The 20,249-nt window shown below is 40.3% G+C and overlaps 1 protein-coding gene across 1 annotated transcript in view; it reads left to right on the forward strand.

Moving 5' to 3' along the window:
- The first annotated feature begins 2,440 nt into the window (after positions 1–2,440).
- Muc16 (mucin 16, cell surface associated) overlaps positions 2,441–20,249 on the forward strand; it is a 216,807-nt gene continuing 198,998 nt past the window's right edge. Inside the window, exons 1-2 of the mRNA XM_074053303.1 lie at positions 2,441–2,464; positions 2,931–3,142. Coding sequence (XP_073909404.1) covers positions 2,441–2,464; positions 2,931–3,142 — 236 coding nt within the window. The remainder of the gene's footprint in view (positions 2,465–2,930; positions 3,143–20,249) is intronic.

The following is a 20,249-nucleotide window of genomic DNA, read 5'->3' on the forward strand; positions in this document are numbered from 1 at the left end:
CAAAACAAGAAGTGATTTGAAAAACACTGCTCCACTTATATGTTACTTATTAAAGTCCTTCCCTTAAAGCTTCCAAGAAAGTGGACAAACCAGAACATTCTGCTTTCATGTGTGCTCAGTGTGCTGAAAACTTCTTGGTGTGCCAAGAGTCATATTCTTCCAGCCTCATGTTTGCACAATACTGGAAGACGTGCAGAAATGCCTTTGATTGTCCCCTTCTTCATCAGCCTATGGTTTCAGCCTGCAGCACTCAAGAGTCCCAGAGCTCCTTACATCACTGGTGTCTCTTGTCCTCATTCACTCTACCTAGTGCTGCAGATAACTGTGATTTCTATTGCTTCTCATCTTCCCAGCAGGCCTTTCTCAGACCTGCATAGATGAATAGAAAGGGTCTCTCCCCTCAGTAGAAGCTGTAGGACCTCTGCCTGCCCTACTGTGCTCATACTGAGCACAGGGGAAGAGATGTGGTGAACTGATGCCATGCTGATGGTGCTTCTGGTCTTTTGCCTAGAACATAAACTCTCCCAAGATGAGACAAGACTATCTCTTGTCTCTCCAGACCCACATAGGAACAGGAGCAGTGCTGGACACACAGGGCAACTATAGTCTGGCTGCCACCGCTGCCTATGGATGGGCTTCATGACTCCCATGAACCTGTCAGGAAAAGAAGCCAAGCCCACCTCAGAAAGTAGGGAGAATGACTCAGAGAATGTTCCAGATGGGAAGGAATGTAGGAGCCACAGAAAGCCAAAGCCTGTCTTACAGAGGCAAATGTTCTGAGAGGGAAATGACTTGTGGTATGTGGGGATAAACTTCCTACAAGTTACACCTTCCTCTACCATACTTGGGCTTCACCATATCATAAAAAAAGATGTCTGATATATCAGCGATATGGGTCCAAATTTCCACAGGGTTCTTCCCCTTGTTTCGAGACAGGACCACAACAGAGCCTGCCTTTTCAAATAATTAGTCCTTGGGTCACCACCTTCCTCAGTGGGACAGAGGAGCATTTTGAAATAAAGGCTTCCCCCAACAATACATGCAATAATCCTCAGACATCACAGCAAACCTGCCTCAATTGGCTTGAAATGGTTAAAATCCTCCATACTTGGTAGAGATTTGTGGCAATCTTCTATTTGAACTTGGTCAAAGACAGTCAGTGTTGGGTTTGGAAGAGACCAGAGAAAGGAAGAAATCAATGTATCTCATTTTACAGATTAAAGCAGGCAAGAGTATGAGTGATTTGCCTCCAATTTCAAATCACATGTCAGGCAGAACTGGGTGAGAGGTTAGGTACCACTAACTGGTCTATTTAAAGTTTGGAGGGATTTCTGCAGGAGGGATCACCTCTTTTCCAAAAGTAGCAATCCTGAGAGTTCAAGCTGGCAGCTCTTCCAGCACCAGAACAGAATATGCAACCTGCTTTAGGTCTGCTGCTAGGAGCATGGAGGACGTTGCCATGGATACTGCTAACTCCTTGGCTGCATCCTCTTGCCTCCCTCCTAGTGATGCTCTATGCTCTTCTCTTCTTTCCAGTGTTCCTTTTTTCTTTCCTTTTTTTTAAATTTGGATATATTCATTGTACAAGGAGGATTCATTGTGACAATTCCAAATTGGCTTATATTGTACATTGGTTAGAATGCCTCCACATGCCTCCACTGTCTCTCCCCCAGACCTTCTCCCTGCCCCACTTAAACCAATTGCAAGAGGTTTCATTGTTCTATTTCATATAAGTATATGAAGTCCATCAACCATATACCCTCACCTTAAATTCCTTCATTCCCCTCCCCCTCCCACAAGTACCCACACACACACACACACACACACACACACACACACTGGATCTATTTTACAGTCCTGTCTTTTGTTATTAATTTCTAATTTTTGAAATTAGTCCTGTCTTTTGAACTAATTTCAATGTTCAAAGGGGTTTCTTGATATATCCCCACTGTGAGTATACTTTTCAAACCCCTTCTGTTACTCTCCCTTACCACTTCCTTCCCAAACCCATTTTTCAGCTACATTCAATATATATCATTATACCCTCTACCTTCACAGATGTTACGTATTTTGTTATTGTTGATGCTCTTTCTTTTCCTTTCTCTCCATCTCCAAGTTCCACAGTTCAGTTCCACTATTACAAACATGCTCTACATATGAGTTTGTACATGATCATGTTTGTTTTGTTTTGTGTGTATGTTTATCTTTTGAATCTATCTTCCACATATGAGAGAAAACATGCAGCCTTTATCTTTCTGAACCTGACTTACTTCATTTAACATGATGCCCTCCAACTGCATCCACTTACCTTCAAACCACATGGTGTTATTCTTTCTTATGGCTGAGTAAAACTCCATATATATCACATTTTCTTGATCCATTTATTAGTTGTAAGGTACCTGGGTAGTTCCTCAGCTTAGATATTGTGAATAGAGCAGCGATGAACATTGGTGTACAGATACCTGTACACCTATTGAATCCTGACTTACCTACCTTTGGGTAGATGCCCAGGAGCAGTATCACTGGATCATATGGCAGTTTTATCTTTAGCTTTTTGAGGAATCTCCATGCTGCTTTCCCTAATGGTTCTACTAATTTGCATTCCCACCAGTAATGTATAAGGGTTCCTGTTTTGCTACATCCTCGCTAGCATCTGTTGTTGTTTTTGCTCTTGAATATGGCCATTTTAACTGGGATGATATGAAATCCTAGTGTGGTTTTGGTTTGCATCTCTTTTATAGCCAGGGAATTTGAACACTTCATTTATTTACTGGCCATTTGTAATTCTTTTGAAAATTCAGGGTTTCTTCTTACTTGAACCAAGATGTCTCAGGGAGAACAGCGCTCACCTCAATGGATATTGAAGAGATTCGCCCCACTGCTGGTCCTTTTCCCTCCCAAGCCCTCCACCCATACCCACTCCCCCCCAGGCCCACTCCTTCCAAACCAACTCTCCCACAACCCGATTCCCCCAACCCAGTCAGAAGGGGAGGCGGAAGACAACAGAGAGGGAGGTGGCCGAGGAGGAGGCAGTGGAGGGGGCAGTGGAGGAGAAAAAGGATGCAGTAACAGCAGAGGAAGAAGAGGCAACAGAAGAAGAAGAGGCAGCAGAGGAGGAGATGGCAGAAGCACAGGAGGCAGAGTAAGAAGCAGTATAGGTGGAGACTGACAAGGAGACAGCAGACATGGAGGTCATGTTCACTGAGTAACCAGGGTTCCACTGCAGAGATGGATTCTAGAGCAGGCTCCGAATGCTGAGTAGAAGCCACAATGGCAGCTTCCAGGTTGGCCAGGGCTTCAGAAGGGGCATCAAGTACTTAGGCTGTTACAAGCTTGGGGGCATGGAGGGTGCAGAGGCCATGATTTCACATATACAATTAAACATGGTTCTTAAATTTTGATGGCTTACATCCTGGTAAGCCCATTACAAGAGAAAAAATATTCTGAGTTGAAAATGCTTTGAACAAGAAATGCAATCTGTAAATGGGCGAATGATCCATATAGACAATTCTCAAGACAAGTACAATAGGTATATGAGTAGTGGTTACCATCTTTAGACATCAGGGAAATGAGAATCAAAATTACACTGGGGGAAAGTTATATATTGAGATTCATCTCACCCCAGTCAGAATGGCTATCATCAAGAACAAGAGGTAACAAACACTGATGAGGATGTGGGGGGAAAGGTCACTTATGTGCTGTTGGTGGAAGTATAAATTATTACAACCACTATGAAATTTCTCACAAACTAAAGATATAACTCATATGATCCTGCTATACTACTTCTGAGTGTATGAAAGGCAACTTGCTATAAAGATACCTGCACACCCATGTTTATTGCAGCACTGGTCACAATTTTAATATTAAGTATGCAATCAGCCTAGGTGCTCTTCAACATGAATGGTTAAAGAAAATTTGGTGTATATATACACAATACAATATTGTTCAGCCTTAAACAAGAATAAAATTACATCATTTGCAGGAAAATGGATGGAACTGGAGTTCATCATATTAAGTGAGATTACCTAGATGCAGAGAGACATGTTTTTTCCAATATGTGGAAACAGAAGCATTTTTAATAACATGAAAATAGAAAACTGCCATTTAGAAAAGGGAAGGATGAATGAGAAGGGGAGAGAGGAAGGACAAGAGAGGGCAGTATGGAGATCAGAAAGAATCAAAACCTAACACATGCATACATGGTAATGTCACAGTGAAACTCATTACTCTATGCAATTAATAAGATTGAATCATTATAGTAGAAGTAAGAAAACTCATTGAATACATCGAACCTCCCACCAATCTAGCATAGCCTAGACTGCCTTATACATACTCAGAAGACTTACAGTGAGACAAAATCATTCAACACAAAGTCAATTTTTAACAGTGTCAATTCTCTCATGTAATTTATTGAAAAGAGTACACTGTACAAAACAGAATCAGGTGTTTCCCTTCATAATCTTGTGACTGACTGTGAGCTGCAGCTTACTACTACTGCCCGGGATCATAAAAGAGAATCATATATATCACTCCCAGGAAAAGATCAACTTTCAATACATGTTTTCTACCTAACGCAGATTGCTTTCACCACATTGCAAAGTCAAAAATTGTAAGTTAAGCACTGGGAGGTCACTCAGAAGTACAGCACTTGCTTAGCATGCAGGAGGCCCTGGTTCCATCCCCAGCACTGCAACCACAACAAAAAATCTTAAGTTGAATACCACCTGTATTAAACCATATAAAACAAAGCAGCTACTCCAAACCAAAAGCAACTATGACAATAACCAAAAATGGGTAAATGACTGGATAATTACCAATGATGAGAAATATGTCAAAGGCAAATCTCAGGGTGATGAGAGACAAATGAAGACATTTAATCTCAAGGTTGCTGAGGGAGACTCCTGAGCTGAGACCTGAATCTGTCCAAGAAGGAAGGTTGTCTGCGAATAAAGTGGGTACAATGTGCCATACAGAAGGACTGACATATGCAAAGTGAGTAACAAGTTGACATTAAATATATTTCAGAAGGTTTACATATAGATAGATAGATAGATAGATAGATAGATAGATAGATAGATAGATATACCCCTTAATGATATCTTGATCATGCAACCATATTAAGCCCAACATAGGCTCAGCTTTAAACAACCAACAGTTAACATGTCATAGTTGCTATAGGTCAGGCAGCTAGGAATGACTTTACCTGGGTGTCTCTCAGAATATCTTGTAAAGCTGCAGCAAAGTTTTCAAGTGGGGCTTTAGTCAACCCACATATAATCAGGCCAGAGGATCTGTCCCAACCTCACTCTGAGCAGACCTCATTTACAAAAGACTGCAAATTCTCCATAGGGCAGAGGAATAAATAAGGGCTGGAGCATGGCTCTGGTTAGCAAGAGTGAGAGACTGAGCTCAAATCTCAGTACTGCCAAAATGAAAAAGAAAATTTTAAAGAGTGATGAGAAGTGGAAGAGAAAAAGGAGGAAAAGAAAGGGAAGAAGAAGAAGAAAAGAAGAGGGGAGGAGGACATGGAAGGAAAAGAAGAAGGATGATAAGGGAAAGAGAAGGATGCTGAGGAGAAGAAAGGAAGAAGGGAAAGGAATGAGGGGAAATGGAGGGAAATAAGGAAAAGAGGAGAAAAGGAAACAGGTAGAGGAGGAGAGGAAGGAAGAAGAAGAAGAGGAAGAAAAGGAGGAAAAGAGAACCAAGGAAGAGAAAGATGAGGGAAAGATAGAGGAAGAGGAAACAAACAAAATGAAGTTTACAATATTTATAATCTAATTACAAACCTGACACTCCATCACATTTTCTGTATTATATAATTTGTTGTAAGTCTGTGGTCAATAATAGGCATAGCACAAAAACTACCCGGAAGTAGTTACTCATCTCAGAGTCTGCACAAACCTCAATATTCTCCTTTCACATAGGTCCACTGTCCATGTCACCAGAGGTTGAGGACTTTCTCAAAGCCAGACCTTGATGCAGTCCATTATGACTGGACTCTGCATTGTTGCATTTCCAAATGGAGCCACAGGAGGACAGCAGAAACACGTAGTTTAGTGGCCTCAGGCACTACAAGTTCTTTGCCAGGGAAGTTTACAGAACTATCTCTGCATTAGGAATGCATATTTTCTTAATCCTGGTCCCTTCCCCCACCTAACTCAGCACTTGTTATCACCCCAGAGTCACTAGCCCATTTCTGTCTTCCTACTGTACAGGCAAAAGAGAGGGTGATTCCTTTCCTTCCCATCCTAAAATGTCATGCCTATCCCTTCTATTCCAAAAGACAGTTTAACAAGAGAAAAGCATAGCAAATTATATGATTGTATTTTCATGTGACACAAAAGCCTTCAGACTGAAGATCCAAAGACCCAGGGTGAACTATCTGGAGGAGGCCCATTTTAAGGAGACACAGCCAAGGAAGGAATACAGAGGAACAAATGGAATATGGAGGAACGTGCTCCATTTATGGAGGCATGGCAAGGAGAAATTATCAAAAGCCAGGCAGTATGAGGAAGGAGGAGCCAATCTCAGGAGATGTTCTTACAAATGCAAAATTCAAACCATGGTATGAGAAGAGACAACCAATCAGTAAGTTCCACAAAATAAGGAAGACAGCCAATCAAAAGTGGCCTAACACAAGATACAAAACCCTGCATCACTCAGGTTTGCATAACTGCCCTCCTTCTCCATGGTATCTAATAAACCTTTACCTTCTCCTGTTCTTCATATCAGTAAATTCTTTTACCAAACTGCACTCTCTAAATCCATGACACTATCCACTTCTGTGCTTAGGAGGGATGAAGCATAGAGAACCAGGTATAGTAAAGAACCAAAAGTGGGTGTTCTAATGTCAATAGAGTGAGGGGAGGAAACTGAGCCAGATCTGTCCGATTAGATTCTTCCTGGTTTCTGTGTACATTGCTCGTCCTGGGAACAGTCAGGGCTCTCTGCAATGGGGGGCTTATGACCTAATATCAGACAAGGGAGGTCAGCTTTAAGACAGAAAGGAGGGGAGAGATTAGTTTCTGTGTTCTCCTTTGAGAAAGAGAGGTTCTGCCTGCTGGTGGGGAGAAGTAGAGGAGGGAGAGAGAGAAAAAGAGGACAGGGAGAGAAACTATAATCATAACTTAAAATTAAAAGGCATCAACCACAAACCATAACAGATAAAGGTCAATTCTGGAGTGACCAAGGGAAAGGTGGGAAACACTGTCTGTTTATCCCAGAGCTGAGAACCAGGGCAAGATTTGGAGAAAGGGATCAGAGTGCGGAACACTATTGATAATCAGTGGATATTTACATCACTCAAAACACTCTTAGCATACATTTACTATAGACCTATGTTCCTAGCATTTTCTAGGCCTAGGAAGACATTAGTCCCTTTTATCCTAAGGAGATGTAGCTCAAGACCCCCAGTGAATGCCTGATGCTGTGAGTAATATTGAACCCTATATAGACTATGTTTTCCCCATCTACATGCCTATAATAAAGCTTAATTCATAAATAAGGCGTCACAAGAAATTAACAGTAAAGCCCAATAATAAAAGAGAACAATTGTGACGATACATTATAACAAAAGTTATTAGAAACTTATGAATCGTTCATTTCTGAAATTTTCCATTTACATTCAGCTGACTATACAAAACTAAAGTCTCTTAAAACAAAACCACTATAGATGGGGATTAGCGTTCAATGGATTAATTTGTGAATCAACAGAAAAAATTGTTGCCTTCCTGGAATTAATATTCACATGTGAAGAATACATGAATAGCCTGGTGTGGTGTCACCTTCAACCCAGATGGCACACCTGGAATCCCAGCACTCAGGAGCCTGAGGCAGGAGGATGGTGAGTTCCAGATCAACCTGGCTGCATAATAAGACCCTGTCTCCAAATAGAGGTGGCTGAATATTATACGCATGCACGGAAGTATCACAATGAAACTCCTCACATTGTGCAGTTAATATGCACTACTAAAATAAATACACAAATAAATAAACCAAAAATTGAAACAGCTCATGAATATATACATATGAAATATATATATATGAAAATACTTTGATCCTCTTCACCCCCTAGTACACTCCCCTTTTCCACCTCCCCCCACCTCACTGATCCCCCACACACACACAGATAGTCCCCCTTTTACACTAATGTCCCATTATTATAATTATCATCATCATCATCATCATCATCATCATTTTAAGTCTGGATTCCACATAAGAGCAAAAGCATGCAATATTTTCTTTTTGAGCTTGGCTTATCTCACTCAATGTGATGGCCTCCAATTCCGTCCATTTTCCTGCAAATGACATAATTTTATTCTTCTTCATAGCCAAATAATACTAGACTGCATTTTTTGAGAACCAAAATGGGGGGGGGGGGCAGTAAAAGAGTATGTGAAGCCTATATTTTTTGTTAAAAAGCTATATGGAGCTATATTTTATATATGTTCCATACGTGAAAATGTACAATTCAATGGTTTTAATACATTCACAGATTATCCATGCATCCCCCACCACATTTCATTTTAAAACATTTTCATATCCCAAAATGTCTTCAAATCATTAATCAGAGCCAGGAGGCAATTGCTCCTCATCTCACTCCAACACTCCATCCTCAAGCCCTACGTATCTGCTTATTTACAGATAAGTAAGGTTTTTTTCCACTTTAAGAGCTATTGTGAATAAGGCCACTCTGAATACTGTAGAATTTTTTTGTGCACATGGATTAGTATTGTTATTTTTATATTTAAAGAGTGTGAGGTTTTTTTCCTTTTTTTGAGGCAGAGTCTCACTTGTGCCATCCAAGCTGGTCTTACATTCACTATGTATATGAGGCTGGCCTTGAATTTGGAATCTTCCTGCCTCGCCTCCCCTCCCATGTTCTGGGATTTCAGTTGTGCACCACCACCACACTCAGGTCTATTTTTAGTTCTTAAATTGATTTTTGTTTTTAACTGACACAGAGTAATTGTACTCATTTCTGGAGCACAGTGTGGAATTTCATTGTATGCATCTAATGGGGAATGATCAGATCAGGATAATTGAAATATTTGTCACCAGAAATATTTATCAGACTGGGAGCCAGTGGCTCACACATGTGATCCTAGCTACTTGGGAGGGTGAAGATCATGGTTTGAGGCCAGCCTAGGAAAATAGTGTGTGAGACTGTATCTTAAAAATACCCAGCACAAAAATAGGGTTGGCAGAATGGCTGAAGGGGTAGAGCACCTGACTAGCAAATAAGAGGCCCTGAGTTCAAATCCCAGTGCCGTTGAAAAAAAGACATTTATCATGCTTTATATTAGAATATTCAAAATCCTCCTTACTAACTATTTTGAAATATGCAATGAGTTGTCAACCAGCTATAGGACATTAGAAATTATTTCCCCTATCGCACTGCACCCCTCTACTCATCCTGCCTTCCCAGCACACTTCCAGGGCTCTGAGAAACACTGTTCTAGTATCTACTTCTTTGAAATCAACTTTTTAGCTTGCACACATAGATTGAGATCATGTAGCATTTGTCTTTCTGTGCCAGACTTATTTCACTTAACATGCTGTCCACCAGTTTCATACATGTTGCTGCAAATGAGAGAGTTTCATTCACTTTTATAGCTGATGATATTCCATTTCTTTATTCATTCACAGGATTGTAGTTTCATTTAAAGTGGTTAGGGAAGGCCTCATTGAGTAAGTGGCATTTGATTACAAACACTTTAAACAGATGGTGGATGCTGTTGTTGGCTAGAAGAAATAGCTTCTAGTGTCCTGTAGCAGGGAAAGTAACTACAGTTGAATTGAATGTTTTAGCATAGGTAGTAGGGAAGTTTTTTTAATATTCTTAACATAACAGATGGCAGCAGGGCCTCTGGCCACAGGAGACAGTCAGAGCAAAAGTCCTGAGATGAAGGCATGTTGGTATGTGTAAGGAATGCCTGTGAGAATGAAGATGGGGACATTAGTTTTCTCTTCATAGGAAGGAAAAATATGCAATTCCAAGAAGTGGCTAACAACAGCTGACAGAAGTGCAGAGCCTGCACAAAGGAGAGGGAAGTGTGAGTGAAGAACAGTGAGTGCAAGGGAAGCATTTGTGAGTCATCCCTCCTCATCAGCAAATGGGAATGGTGAGAGTCAGGGTGGAGGTGAGACCCTGGGGTAACAGCCAGGTGGTGAGGTGTCAGTGAGAGGCGCCAGCCTCAGCTCTAGAAAGCAAAACGGATGCTGCTGAGGGCTGGGACTTCACCTGTGGAGATGAAATCCTGCCCACCCCACCTCATTTTCCACAGCCTTGCAGCGCCTGAGGCCTAAGATTAAAAAACCATGCAAAGCTGGACTGGAGGTGTGGTCCGTGCAGTAGAGTGCCTATTTTGCAGACTTAAAGCACTGTGTTCAAACTCACCAAGTGCCCAGGGCTCACACCTGCAATCCAAGCTACTTGGGAGGCTAGACTGTGGTAGGATAGGGGGGAATCAAGGTTTGAGGCCAGCTAGGGTAAATTGCTGGTAAGACCCCATCTCCAAAATAGTCAGAGCAAAATGGACTGGAGGTGTGACTCAAATGGTAGAGCACAAAGCCCTGGGTTCAAACCCCAGTGCCATTCCCCCCAAAAAAATCATGCCAAGTAAAATGAGCCAGGCAGGGAAAGACAAACAGCATTATCCTCACTCATAACTGAAAACTTGATCTGCAAAAAGTTGATCTGCAAGAAGAAGAGTGTGGAAGAGTAATAACTAAAGACTAGGAAAGGTAGGGGAAGAGAGACAGAGGGAGGCTGAACAACACGAACCAAGTACAGTTAGACGGGGGAATAATTCTGGTATTCTACAGCATGACAGGACAACTATAGTCTGCAATACCCTATTGCGTACTTTAATGAAAAACTACAAGACAGGAGTTGAAGGCTCCAAATACACAAAGAACAATGATCAGGAGATGGAAATGCTAATTATCCTGATCTGATCACCAAATATTGTACGCATACACGTTACACTGTACTCCAAACACACGTATAAAAATTACAAGTCAATTAAAAGAAAAGGTAATTTTTTGAAAATCCAGATTTCCTGACTGTGCTTTGTCTTGCCCCATCGTTAAATGCTGGTCTCAAGTGTCATTCATGAATTACTTAAGGATTTGTGGGATGTCAGATGTTCAGTTGATCTGAAAGTCCCCAAGAGAAGGCCCCAACCATCTGTGCTGTCATTGCTGGGTCCTTAGTGTGCAGTGAGCCTGGGGTACAAGGTTTACTGTGGACTGAAGTTCTCTCCCCAGGTGTTGTGGGTTAGAAAAGGGGCTGAGGTTTACCCAGAAGTCCAAGAATCATCTTGCATTATCAGGACAGAGTCAGCTTTCAACAAATCTATGCAAGATTTTCCAGTAAGCATTTAAAACAAAATGAGAGGAAAATACTTAAAAGTGCAGGTATCCAAAGACAGCAGTAAGACCTATAGATCCACCTCCCCTCTTATTCCCCAGATCTTTAAGTAGAAAGGAAAATAGAAGGTCTTCTTTTTTCTTTTTTTAATATGCTATAATTGATTTTTAAATATATGTCAGCATAACTTACACGGTTACAAATCCTGACAGCCTTACCTTCAAATTCAAATCAAAGACAAGAACGTATCATGTCATTACTTAACGTTCTTCTGGATAGCCCATTCAACAGATTTAGAAGCAGAAAAAGTTAGAGGAACAACAATATCAGTGCTGCCATTATTTTAGGAATTGACGGTTTATCTATAAAAACACTCATAAATGATGACTTATGGGTTGGTTATGGAGCTTGCCAAGATGCAGAAGGCCCTGGGTTTAATCCCCAGCACCATAAGTAAAGGATATTTTAAAACAATACTAACAATAATTTACTAAGACATTTAGGAACCAAACACTCAAATTTCAGTGGCTTCCAGATTATTTTTCAAATGCAGGTACTGTGAGGCTAATACTTATGAAAATAGTTAGGAATATTAAGGGAAAATTATAATAAGAGGATACTACAGTATTTTTCCAAAACTACAAGCAAATCAAAATAATTCAAGCATTGATCACAATGGTCCATGAATTGAGGTCAGATCCACTGTAATATGCTGTCTGTCTCTCCAGGGGCCCAGAACAAATGGAGCCAGAAACCATAGACTGAAGTCTCTGAATACATGATCCAAAATCAATCTTTCCTCCCTTAAGTAGTTGATCTCAGGCATTGTGTGACAGCATTGGTTCTCCCATCTGCCTAGTGAGAATAATTCCATCACCATGTCATTGAATGTAATAGAATTTAGAAATGGTTGCTGTACAATATTCAGCCCTGGTACCAGGCACAATATAGGTGCTCATTAGTTAACTACTGACTTTTTTGTGAGACAAGGTTCCACAGTGTAGTTTCATCTGGACTGAAATTCATTATGGATCCCAGGTTGACCTCAAATTCGCAATCCTCCTGCTTCAGCCCCCTCCCCCCAAGTGCTGGGATTACAGGCATGTGCTACCATATATGACTGTGAACCAACTTTTTAAACTGTAAATTTCACGAAATTTAAATGCAGATTAGGTAATTCTGTTTTTAATTTTTTTAATTATTATATTATTGTTGTACTGGACGTACACTGTGACACTTACAAAGTTCTTACAATATATCATAGTTGAATTTATACCCTCCATCGTTCTCCTTTGTCCTGCATTTCCTCCATTCCTGCAATAGTTTCAACAGGTCTTATTTTTCCATTTTCATATGTGAGTTTATATTATTTCTACCATATTCACCCTCCTTTACCTTTCTCTTATAGCCTCCTCCCTCCAGGGGTACCAACCCCCTGACAGGACCTGAATTCTGATGGAAACTTAGCATCTGAATTGAGATGTTCTGTATGTGTAAAATACACAATGGATGTTGAAGACTGAATATGAAAAATAATGTAAAATATCTAATTAATAGAGTTGATCCACCTTTATCTATCCATGAGATATCTGTTCCAAGGCGCCCATGGATATCTGAAACAGGGTAGTACGGAACTCTCTGTGGGATTTTTCCAGTGTGTACATACCTATGATAAACCTTAATTTATAAATTAGTCATAGTTATTTTATTAACAAATATAATTAAATAAAACAGTTATAACAATATATTGCAATAAAAGCTATGTGAATTGGTCTCTCTCCTTTTTTAAATCTGTTTCTTCCTCTTCCTTGTTCCTACTCCTCCTCTTCCTCCACCTCCTTTTTCTTCTTCTTTTTCCTCTCATTCCTCTCCCTCTTCCTCCTCCTCCTTCTTCATCTACCTCTTCCAACTCCTCTTTGTCCTTCTTTCTCCACCTCCTTCTTCTCTTCTTCCTCCTCCCCCTCCTTCTTCCTCTTATTCCCCGCCTTTCTTCTCTCAAGGTTACCAGTGATACCATAGTGGTACATATGACAACTTGAAAACTGCTAATGGTAGGATAGTGTACAGAGTGAGAATTCATTTGATAAGGGGATAATTCCTATTCCAGGTGTGATCAGTTAGGATCATGGAAGAATTTCATCATGCTACTCAGAAGAGCATACAATTTAAAACTTAGGAATTGTTTATTTCTGGCATTTTCCTTTTAATATTTTGGATGGAGATCTAGGGTACTAAAACTGCAGAAAGTTAAACTGTGGATGAAGAAGGAGTCGCACAATTTATTACATTGATTTCATGTTGAAATGGTAGTGGTTTTCAATTTTTTGACTTAAATAAAATGCTTTATTAAAATTAATTTTGCATGTTTCTCTTTATTTTCTAGGTGTGGCAGCTAGAAAATTTTAAATTGGACATATGGCTCACATTGTATTTCTATAGACAGCAATTGATTAGATGTTTCTATTCTATTTTGCAAAGATGAGAGTGTTCTGAAAAGAAAGGAGTTAGCTTGTCATGGTCATATAAACAGTACCACATGCCAAAGCAAATATTCATTATAATAATAGTAGTAATACTATTTTTGTATCTATTTATTCTTTGTGGTTCTGGGGATGGAATCCAGGGCATTGTGCATGCTAGGCAAGTTCTGTACCACTAAGACACATCCCCAAACTATAGTGATACCTTTATCACTATATCTTTATCACTTTACCACACCTATTACCACTAGTAATATTATTATTGATATTAGTAATAAGAGTATGCACTGAGAAATCAAATATTACATTCTTCCCCCCAGCACTTGTGACACTTTTTAAAAAACAATTTTGGTATTAAGAATTGAGCCCATGCCTTGCACATGTTGTGTACTTTCCCACTGACTTACACTCCCAACCCACCAATTTTTGTTTAATTTTTGTTTTTTGAGACAGAGTCTCACTGAGCAGCACTGGCTGACCTCAGACTCTAGCTCCTCCTGCCTTACCCTCCCACGTGCTGGAATTACAGATGGGGGTCACCATGCCCGCCCATTCTTGACATTTACCCTGGCTAATTCTTTGTGGCGAGGTTGCCCTGGGCATTGTAGATGGTGAGCAGCATCCCTGGGCTTTGCTCATTTGATGCCAGTAATACTTTTTCCTTGCATCATGGCAACCAGAAATGTCTCCAGACATTGTCCCTGAAGGAGAAAAACTTCCTTTCTCTCTCTCTCTTTCTCTCTCTTTCTCTCTCTCTCTCTTTCTCACACACACACACACATCAAAAAATTAATGAGCTAAGGCCCCCTACTCAGCCTAGAGCAATGTTACTGGGGGGGTGTAATTGAACCATAGTATGTGTACATATTTATGGGGCATAACATAATTCCATGCATATGTGCAATGATCAAATCAGGATAATAAACACTTTCATCTCCTCTCCTCAAATATTAATTATTTCCATATATGGGACAATTTACATCCTTCTTTAAGAGTTATTTTGTAGACAACAGTTACTTTATTGTACTACAGAACACCAGAGTGGATTCCTCCCTTTTCATCCTGTCTTGGTGCCCCTTGTCTCACCTCTTTCTGTCCCATCTCCTCCCTAGTCTCTAAGGAGCACTAGTCAACTTTGTTGTATGGGATCGACTTTTTAGTTTCTGCGAATGAGAGCCTGTAGCATTTGTCTTTCTATGCCTGAATTGTTCCACTGAAGAAAATGATTTCAGATACCTACCCTTGGGCTCATGGAAGGGCTCAAGCAACAAAGTGTCTGCCTTGCACGTGTGAAGCCCTGAATTCAAACCCCAGTGCCACCAAAACAAGAGATACATACCGCTAGCCAAGGTACTTACTTAAGATCTTATGTGCGTACCTCACAATTTGGAGATACATATACCCAAATCCTGAGCATCCATTTTCCCTCAGCCTGACTTGGAGTCCTGGCTCACTGAACACAGACAAGATGTTTACATCCCTAGGAGCTGGGCAGGGTCAGCCCCCCTCCTCTGCCCTCCTAGGAAGAGGATAATGGAGGGGCAGATTTAAGACAAAGGGTCAGCTCAGTTACCAATGCCACTGCTGGACAGGGTTGTTGCATTGGGGCGGGGGAGCGGGGAGATACTACATTCCTAAAGTCTCTGCCGAGATCCTCTTGGCTCTGGATCAGGTTCCCCTAAAAATGTCATCCATTGGATATAGCTAAGTGTAGCATGGCTGAGACTCTGAGCTCAATCTCCAGCACCACCCTCCCCCTGCCCTGCGCACACACACACAAACACACAAATTCAACTGGCCTGTACTCAAGGATACAACTCTCCCCTTCCCTGAGTTGCTATGTTACGGGCAACTTGTATTTTTCTACTTTCTTTCAAAAGTTTTTAAGTTGACAAACAATAGTCAGGTGCGATGAACTGTGTTAGTATGTGTACACAAGGTAGGATGATTGTCCAGCTAACTAACATATCTATCACCTTACCTACTTATATTTTATGGTGAGAACATTTCAACTGTACTTTGCTGGGAGGTGGCTCAAGGGCAGAGCTCTTGCCTAGCATGTGCCAGGCCCTGGGTTTCATACCCAGAACTGTAAAAAAAAAAAATAAGTAAAAAAATAAGATGTCCTCTTTTTAGTCATTTTAAAATATATAGTATATTGCTATGTTTACCATGCAGTGCAAATACATCATAAGAATGTTTCTTTTCTGTGTCACTGAAAATATGCCTCGATCAACACTTCCCCTTATCCCTCTTCTCTCCCTCACCCCAGTCTTTCTACTACTACTATTTTTTTGGCGTGGGGGTGTGAGTCTATGCTTCTTTATCATTTTTCTGATTTATTTCTCTGTGTATTTATTTGTCATTTATATATTTTATTGGCATATATTAAATTGTGGATAGTAAGTGGTTTCATTATGACATTTCCATATATGCAACCCATATACTTTGATCACAGTCACTTCCTTTCTTATTCTCCCTGCTCTCTACTTCTATAAATTTGACTTTTTTAGCTTCCACATATAAGTGAGATCATTTGTTGTTTGTGTTTCCGTGTCTGGCTTATTTCACTTAGTGTTTTGTGAGTCAGGTGTGGTGGCACATGCCTGAATCTCAGTACTCTGGAGGCTGAGACTAGAGGATCTGAATTTGAGGTCAGCCTAAGCTATATAGCAAGACCCTGTAATAATAATAATAATAATAATAATAATAATGTTTTGCAAGTTCATCCATTGTGTCACAAATGACAATATTTCCTCCTATATAGTACTGCACTGTGCATACATACTGCATTTGCATTGTCTATTCATCCATTCATGGAGACACTGAACAGTCAATGCAATCTTGAGCAAAAAGAACCACAAAGCCTGCTGGAGACTTGGTTTGAGCAGTAGAGAACCTGCCTGTCAAGCACAAAGCCATGTGTTCAAACCCCAGTACTGCCAAAAACAAAAGAACTACAAAGCTGGCAGAATAACTGTCTGACTCTGTTTTCTATTGCTATAACTAAAACACCTGAAACTGGGTAATTTATAAAGCATAATTAGTTCATTTGGATCTTGGTTCTAGAGGCTGGGAATCCAGAGCACAGTGCCGGGACACTCTGGAGAGGCTCTTTTTGCTACACCATAACACATTAGAGGGTGTCACAAGAGGGAGAGAGCAAGCCAGCTTGGGTCTCTCTTCCTTCTCTTAGAAAGCCACTGATACCATCATGAGGGCCCCACTCTCATGACCTCATCATATCCCAACCACCTCTTAAAGGTCCTGCTCCAAATACCATTAATGCATGAATTTGTTTAAATTTCCAACACATAAACATTCAGTGGATACAGTCAAACCATAGTAATAGTGCTTTCTGATTTCAAAATATATTACAAAGCAGGTGGGCAATTTTTAACCTAAAGTATTCCAAGGCCTCCACTCAGTAGCCCCCTTTCACTAACCCCTACTCAAGTCAGCTCTATTTTTCCTGAAGATTTTCATTCATTTACCTACTCATGCTTTCATTTGTGTACACATTCATTCAGCATGTATGTTCTGAATCACCAAGTGCCAGAGATAAGCAGTAGGACAGAGTCCTTCTCCCTTAGATCTTGATCCTATTGTATTTGCATGTCTCTCCCCCTTACTCACTGCTCTTCAGTCACACTAGCTGTAGGCACGTTCCCAGCTCAGGGCCTTCGCACTTACTATTGCCAGCAGAGTCCTTCTCTAGACATCTCATGGTTTTTGGATCTTTGTCACCTGGGCATACCAAATCCTCAGACTTTCCCTGACCACCCTATCTCCATGTTCCCTTTGCAACTCTTCTATTGTGATTAGTCACTATTTCATTCCATTTGTATTTTCTTTATGTTTGCTGGTTTGGGGTCCATCTCCTCACAAGGTCCTTGATTTTGTCACTTGGTTCCCCTCTTGCAATATGTCTTCTGGCATGACAGTGATGAACCAGAAGGACATTATACTAAGCCAAATAAGCCAAGCACAGAAAGACAAATACTACACATGTTCTCACTTAGGCATGGAATCTTAGAAAGGGTGAACACATAGAAACAGAGACAAGAAGGATGTTCGGAGGGGCTGAAAGTAGGGAGGGAAGAAATGGGGAGATGGTGATCAAAGGGTACACAGTGTCAATTCAACAGGATGGATGTGTTTTAAGGTATATTGCACAACAGGGTGACTATAGCCAGTAATAATGTATTGTGTATTTCAAAATAACTAAGAAAGCACATTTCAAATGTTTTTTTAAAAAGATAGATGAGAAGTGATGGATATGCTAGATAGATTTAATCATCCCACACTGGGTACATATATCAAAAGAAATTGTATTCCATAAATATATGCAATTACAATTTGCCCATTAAAAATAATATTAATTTGAAAAACTTAAAGTAGGGGCTGGGAGTGTAGGTCCGTGGTAGAGAATTTGCCTGGCATGCATGAAGTCCTGGATTACATCACCAGCATTGCAGGACAAAAAACAACCCTTAAAATAAATGAGTAAGTAAACAATAAGTAAAATGGATGTATACTATGATATAAACTAAACCTGTAAGCTTCCAGAAGCAATCAAAGTAGTAGAAAAGCTTTTTATTGGATGGATAGGTGGATGGACGGACGGATGGATGGATGGATGGATGGATAGGTAGATGAATGGATGAGCTCACAGGCTTGAGTCAGATAGATGTGAACAAATAAACTCAACTGGTCCGAAAAGGAAGTGACATCAAGATGCTGATGCAAGGAACTGTATAAGCAACTTCTCAAGTGAGTCAAAGGGGCATCAAAAGATCTCGTAAGATAATAAGTAATCTGCTGAGTAAATGGAAGGAACAGCATGTCAAGCATAGGGAACAGAAAGGAACAGCTTGCATAGTGGGTTTGAGGAAGGGCAAGAAATTAGAATAAAATGTGTGTGTGTGTGAGAGAAAGCATGTGTGCAAAGAAGAAGAATTAGTTTGCTCAGGCTGCCACAACAAAATACCACAGACTAGACAGCAGAATCCTACTTTCTCATGCTTCTTAAAAGCTAGAAGTCCAAGATCAAGTTGAGCAGAGTTGGTTTCTGGTAAAGCCTCTCTCCTTGGCTTGTAGACAGCAACTTCTCACTGTGTTTTCACATGGCTTTTTGTCTGTGTGAAGAAAGAGAGATACCTTTGGTGTCTCTTACAAATAAGGACACCAGTCCTATCAGATTGGAGCCCTATCCTTATGACCTCAGTTAGTCTTAATTACTTCCTTAAAGGTCTTATTTCCAAATGTAGTACAGCGCCCCATGCAAACAGCAAAACCAGTAGATACTCAAGTCCCTTACATAAAATAAGGTAGTATTTGCATAGAAGTTATGCACATCTTCCTGTGAACTTTAAGTCATTCCTAGATGACTTACAATACATGATACAATGTAAATGCTACATGTATGCATATATATATATATATATATTTGTTACTCATAATAGTAACATACTCAAAATACTCATATCAATGTAAAATACTCATAATAGCTGATTCAATGTAAATGCTATATAAATGGTTGTTAAACTTAAATACCTGATACAAAGTAATTGCTAGCTATATAAATACCTGTTATATTGTATTGTTTAGAAAATAATGGCACATCAAGAAAGATGCAATTTTTCTTCCGAGTATTTTTTCTCCCCTGCCTGGTTGAACCCATGAATGCAGAACAATAGATACAGAGAGCAAACTATACAGTCCCTTAAGAGGACAGGGCTTCAACAAATGAATTTAGGAGGACACAAGATACAGTTCATCCTAGAGGGGAACATGAGGCTGCAAGGGTAGAAGAGACCACCTCTTTCATACAAGATTGGATACATAATTTGCAGGGCCCAGTGAAAAACAAAAATGGGAACCCTCTGTCCACAAATTATTATGAATTTTAAGACATTCAATGTGTATTTGTCAATTGTGTCTCAACAAAGCTGGAAGGAGAGAACGAATTACACACAGAAATAACAGAGGATTGAGCTATGCAATCCTGCCTACATGGTCTTGTTTCCAACCAAAATCCAGAGTGTTCTGGAGTCATAAGAAATTATAGAAGATTTTTAAACTGGGAAAAGTGACCAATACAAAGTCATGTAGGGATGGAGTCAGAGGGCACTCAGGGCTACAGCCAGCCATTCCACCCAACAGAATGCCCTTCCTGCAGCCCACTTCCTCTTATCTCCCTGGTATCTGTTCCCTTCCCTTCATCCCCACCAATCTGGTTCAAATTAGGCTGCGCTGACCTACTCCAGAGACCCCTCATCAGCCCTTTTACCACTCCTCTCATTCCTTTCTTCCCAAAGCCATCAGGGTTTTGTTTGGGGGTTTTTTTTGGGGGGGGGGTGTTGTTTTGTTTTTTCTGAAATCCCAATCTCATT

This window comes from Castor canadensis, chromosome 14 (assembly GCF_047511655.1).
Source record: "Castor canadensis chromosome 14, mCasCan1.hap1v2, whole genome shotgun sequence".
In the NCBI taxonomy this organism is placed as follows: domain Eukaryota; kingdom Metazoa; phylum Chordata; class Mammalia; order Rodentia; family Castoridae; genus Castor; species Castor canadensis.